This window comes from Sinocyclocheilus rhinocerous, unplaced genomic scaffold (genome assembly GCF_001515625.1).
Source record: "Sinocyclocheilus rhinocerous isolate Xijiao unplaced genomic scaffold, SAMN03320098_v1.1 scaffold1733, whole genome shotgun sequence".
In the NCBI taxonomy this organism is placed as follows: Eukaryota; Metazoa; Chordata; class Actinopteri; order Cypriniformes; family Cyprinidae; genus Sinocyclocheilus; species Sinocyclocheilus rhinocerous.
Genome location: NW_015640388.1, coordinates 534,412 through 539,356, shown reverse-complemented (window position 1 = coordinate 539,356; position 4,945 = coordinate 534,412). Strand labels below are relative to the sequence as shown.

At 36.9% G+C, this 4,945-nt stretch overlaps 1 protein-coding gene across 1 annotated transcript in view; it reads left to right on the top strand.

The window, feature by feature from the left end:
- The window catches only part of LOC107752651 (histone deacetylase complex subunit SAP130-like), a 29,949-nt gene that overhangs the window by 4,162 nt on the left and 20,842 nt on the right, over nt 1-4,945 (top strand). The window contains exons 4-6 of the mRNA XM_016568681.1: nt 615-779; nt 884-1,004; nt 3,721-3,845. Coding sequence (XP_016424167.1) covers nt 615-779; nt 884-1,004; nt 3,721-3,845 — 411 coding nt within the window. The remainder of the gene's footprint in view (nt 1-614; nt 780-883; nt 1,005-3,720; nt 3,846-4,945) is intronic.

Sequence of the window (4,945 nt, the reverse complement as noted above, 5' to 3'; positions counted from 1 at the left end):
CTGTGATGCAATATTTTTTCATCCTGTCTGTTAGCACTCACAAAACTACTGTGCATACACATAAACATTTTTTTTGAGCATTGAGCAATTTAAAGTTCACATGAAATCAAAATGGACCCTCTTTACTTTGTTCACATACTAGTCTTGTGTTACAACAATTATTCTGGGCAAGTTAATCCACGGGGAAAAAATGGTTCAAAATCTGAAAATGTTCATCCCATCTGTAACAGCGTTTCTTCTCTGATGTCACATTACATATTTTATTTTAAGTTTTCATGTTTTTAAAAAAAAAAATTTAGGCACTTTAAATTTGGTGCAGTGTCACAGTGTTGTATTAGTGTTAAGCCTGCATTTAATTTTAATATCAACTAGGTACTGAAGGACCAGTAGGCCTACTTTTTGAGATCCCACGTATGGGCATCACATATTGAAGGCTGATAAAATGTGGTAAATAATGTGTTGCAGTGGGCAGTGAGGACAGCAGCCGTGAAGTGGATCACTCTCAGGAGCCTCCACCTGGCAGCAGCAGTGGCAGTGCAGGTGGAATTGCATCGTTCCGTGATGATAAGCATGAGACGGTGGTTGTTTTTTTTTTTTTTTTTTTCATTCTCCAGGCTGCCCTGAAGTCACCTATGCCCAGTCGTCTTATAGCACCTGCTCCGGCCATTAGCCAAGGTCATGTTCCTGTTCCAGCCAAAGTGTCTGGACATATTACCGTTCCCCTTGAGAGCAGCATTGCTCCAGCTTCTATACCAGTGGCAACCATCAGCGGTCAGCAGGTATTGGCACTATCAACTATGAACTCCTCCTAGACTGGGTTCTTTAGATTGCACACAGTGTGCTTATTGCGACAAACATTTTGTGACAAATAATGTTTCTTCAGGGACAGAGTAATCGGCATCAACTAATGGCCACTAACGTGCAGATCTTCAGGGGCAGTGCATCTGCGCTACAGATCGGATCTCCTGCTCCTTCCCACACTTTCACCTCCCATCTGCCCAGAGGTCAGTGATTTCATTCAAACTCAACATTATTGCATGAAGGGATAGTTCACCCAAAATGAAAACTTCCATCATTTACTTCCCCCTCATGTTGTTCCAAACCCCGTATGACTTTCTTTTTATGTAGAACACAAAAGAAGACACTTTTAAAGCTGCATTCCGTAACTTTTTTGGTTAAAAATGATCCAAAATCAATTATTGAGCAAGTACATAACCACTCAGTGTTCAAAACTATCTCCTTACCTTAGCCCGATTCACAACAGTAAGCTTGTAATAATGTTTTCTAATTTGAGTGCTTCAGGTCAATTTCCGAGTTTGCCGCCGTTCATCTTTGCGTCATTATGTCGTGTCTGTATACATAAAGAAGGAGTCCTGGTTAGTAGGCTATATGGCATGTGTGGATGCTGCAGGTGGCAGATAATTTGTAGCCTCTTCTTACAGCAGCTGGAATAATTAAACTTGTCATTTTAGAATGAGTTCTATGGAACATTATATTTTTTTGAGGTTAAAAGAACAATTTCTTTTAATGACATTCGAAAGGTATGACCGTTATTAGACTGTACAGAAATCAAAATCTAAAGTAGGACTGTCACTAACAGTTATGTTGGTAATCGAGTAATCGATTGATTATTCTGATGATTAATCGAGTAATTGGATAATTTATGGTAATAAAAATAGACCTAAGTGAACAATAGACTTTAAAATGACTTAAAATACTTATATATAATAGCAATGAGGCAGTAATTATTGGTTCAAATAAAATATCAAAAGCAAGTAATCATATGGTTTTATTGAACAAAACAATGTAATAAAACAATAAAATCATAACGTATGTACATTATGTATTATAGCAAGTGCCTGCAGTGGGCGCCAATGGCCTGGCGATTGTTTTTACACTTTCTAGTGCAATCTATTCCTTGTGTAATATTGACTAAACAACATTTAATTCAAATGTCCACTTAATCTTTAATATTTGGCCAATTCTTTATGATAGAAATGCTACAGCCACTGTAATTTCTTGAACAAGAACATGTGGACTTCAAAACATGCAAACTTTTATTTTGAAGTCGCGATGAGGAGTTAGCGTATTTAGAAAGATAATGATGTATTCTCCTGTGTTGGCATAGGTTTATAAAAGATTTACCTTATAAATCTGATAGAATGGTGCACATAGTTCCCAGATGAACAAGCAACTCAGACTCTCAGCATGTGCAAAGATGGAGTTTGAGATGGTCTGCGTATGAAAATGATAACTGTTTGTGTGGAGCAGCATTTACTGTGAACGGAGCTAGGCCTGTCGCGATAATTAAATAACCATCTAATCGCGATTATTTGATCTAACCGCGGTTGTTTCAGACAACCGCAATTATTGTGCTTTTTATACGAGACAAGGGGGAGTCATGCACCAAAAGAAACAGAAGAGCACCAGTTTGCTTTTCATGCACTGTTACGGAGCCGCTCTGAGATGCACACAACCTACACGCATATAAATAAAGCGCATGTGAAACCCGCAATACATATATTTATTTAATTGAACTGCAGCCTTTGTGAATTCACAATAGCACTATGCTTTATTATGATTTTAAATGGTTTTCATCCTGCCTTATAAAACGGTCTAGTAATGCTTTTCATGGATTCTCGTCCTTGGAATGCGCCACTTACGGTATTTTGCCGCTTAATTGACACGGGCAAAATGCAGTAGAGGATTTTTTATAATCAAATACTCAAATTTATTAAAGGAATCATAACAGTATCGTAATACACACTAAATGCATGCAGTCACGCAATGCTGATGTTGTTAACACTAACTGATGAGAACAAAGTATAACAATAATAATTTGCACAGTTTGACGTGATCTGAGCTGCGATCGTTAGATTTAATCACCATTGGTAGCACGATTTATTGTAAAAAATAAAATAAAAAATACTGAAACAAGGGGGTGATCCTTTTTCCAACTCAGTGATTCTGTTTTTTTTTTTGTTTTTGTTTTCTGGCATGTTGGTGTTATATCTTTCACTTGGATGTTATAAGTTGCACTGAGTAAATACAGCTGGATAAAACAAAAACTGTGTCTGTCTTCATTTCAGGCTGCAAAGCAACAAAATGTGATTATTTTAAAAGGGGGTGATTTCTTTTCTATACCTACTGTAAATTGACGTGCTAGACATGCTGGGTTTAAATTATGTTCCTTCCTATTTTTTTTTTCTTCTGGTAGAATGACAAAACATTTTAAACTGGTTATAATATATTGTCTAACTTTTACTTGGTATTCTATTTACAGTAGGCTATTAATTTTGCCCCTATAGGTCTTGAACTCTATTTTCAATAAATAAATGACTGTATTGGCCAATGTTGACTTGAATTCTTGTCACGTTTTATGCGACAGTCTAATGTTAAAGTATATGATCTTTTTTCAGCTGTATAGCATTGGATTTGGCTGTTAGAATTAACAGATTTTTTTTTACACAGGACTTGTTACTTTTACACTAGTCGACTACAAAATTTTCATTGAAACATAACTGAAATTAGTCAATTTAAGCTAAATGCAAAAATTGTTTTCAAATGTCTAGTTTTCTGGATGTTATGCACTTCTGTTTGATGCGAGAAATGACGCATTGACACCTTTACATGATGAAAGTGACTTTTCTGGTTTGTTTGTTTGATACAAACTTTAGCCTACTGTAATAGTAATATCTGTGCCTGTGTTTGGTGTTTCAGGTGCAGCTGCTGCAGCTGTCATGTCCAGCACTAAAGGCCCTACTGTTCTCAGACCAGCCGGAGGAGGGAACGCAGGCCCTAGCCAACCTGCAGCTGTGCAGCACATTATACATCAGCCTATTCAGGTGCAGAGGCTTCACAACTTAATGATCACTTACAACTAGGTAGGGTTGTGACTAGGGATGTCAACGATTAATCGATGATCGATTAATTGTCGATAAGAGATGCAATCGATTAAAGCTATCGATGGTCGATTAAGTCGTTTAATTTTGGGCTGCGTGCGGCTCATGCGAGCGGCTGTGAGTGACGGTATATAAATGCATCATCATTCACTCATAATTACAAATTAAGCTTTTAATGTGATTTAAACTTTAAAAGTACATTAAAATAGAAACAACACAAAGTTCTTCAACATGGAATGCAATAGAAATGTAGTAACAGTCATTTCCCCAGATAATTCTTTCATATTTGAAACAATTAGGTGAAGGTTGCAGGGCTGCGGGGCACTGCGGGGGAAGGATAGGCTATTAATTCCTACAACTTGTTAATTCGTTCCTACGATTTATTAATTTGTGGCCACTGTCCATGTTTCATTAATTTTGTTCCTTAAATAACCCATGATTTAACTAAATTGAGGGAACAAATTAATACATCGAACAAATTCTTAATTCATGGCCATGCAATCTTTTATTTCCCTTCCACATGTTTACCACAATAAGAGATGCGAAAACAGTGATAAAAAGTGAATGACAATAAAATAAACCTGCGAAATTAGAGGGTTAGACGGTGAGGATTTAGGAAAAGAAACAATGCCTAAATATTATTGAATTTGTGGAAATTCGTGACCAAGAACAAAGCCGCATAAGTGTAGGCTATATGGGCTCGATCGGCATCCAAAAGCATGGTTGCGATGTAAGATTTTCCAGCTAACCATCATAATCAGAGTTTATAATTTGTAAATAAATAATTACTGGATTCAAAACAGCAATTAAAAGGCGCTGTGACCGACACTGACTATACGTTTTCCCGGAGCATTCAATGCTGTCACTAAACGCTGATGCCACAACTAGAGCATCGTTCACAAGCTTCTGCATGGACCTAACTAGCCTAGGCACAGCTCAAGCCCTGGGACAAAATGGGATGCTTTAAGAAAAATGTATAGCCTGTGTAAGTAATAGGGCTAAAATAAAAACAACAATTTGTTTTCATTAAAAAAAAAAGCGAA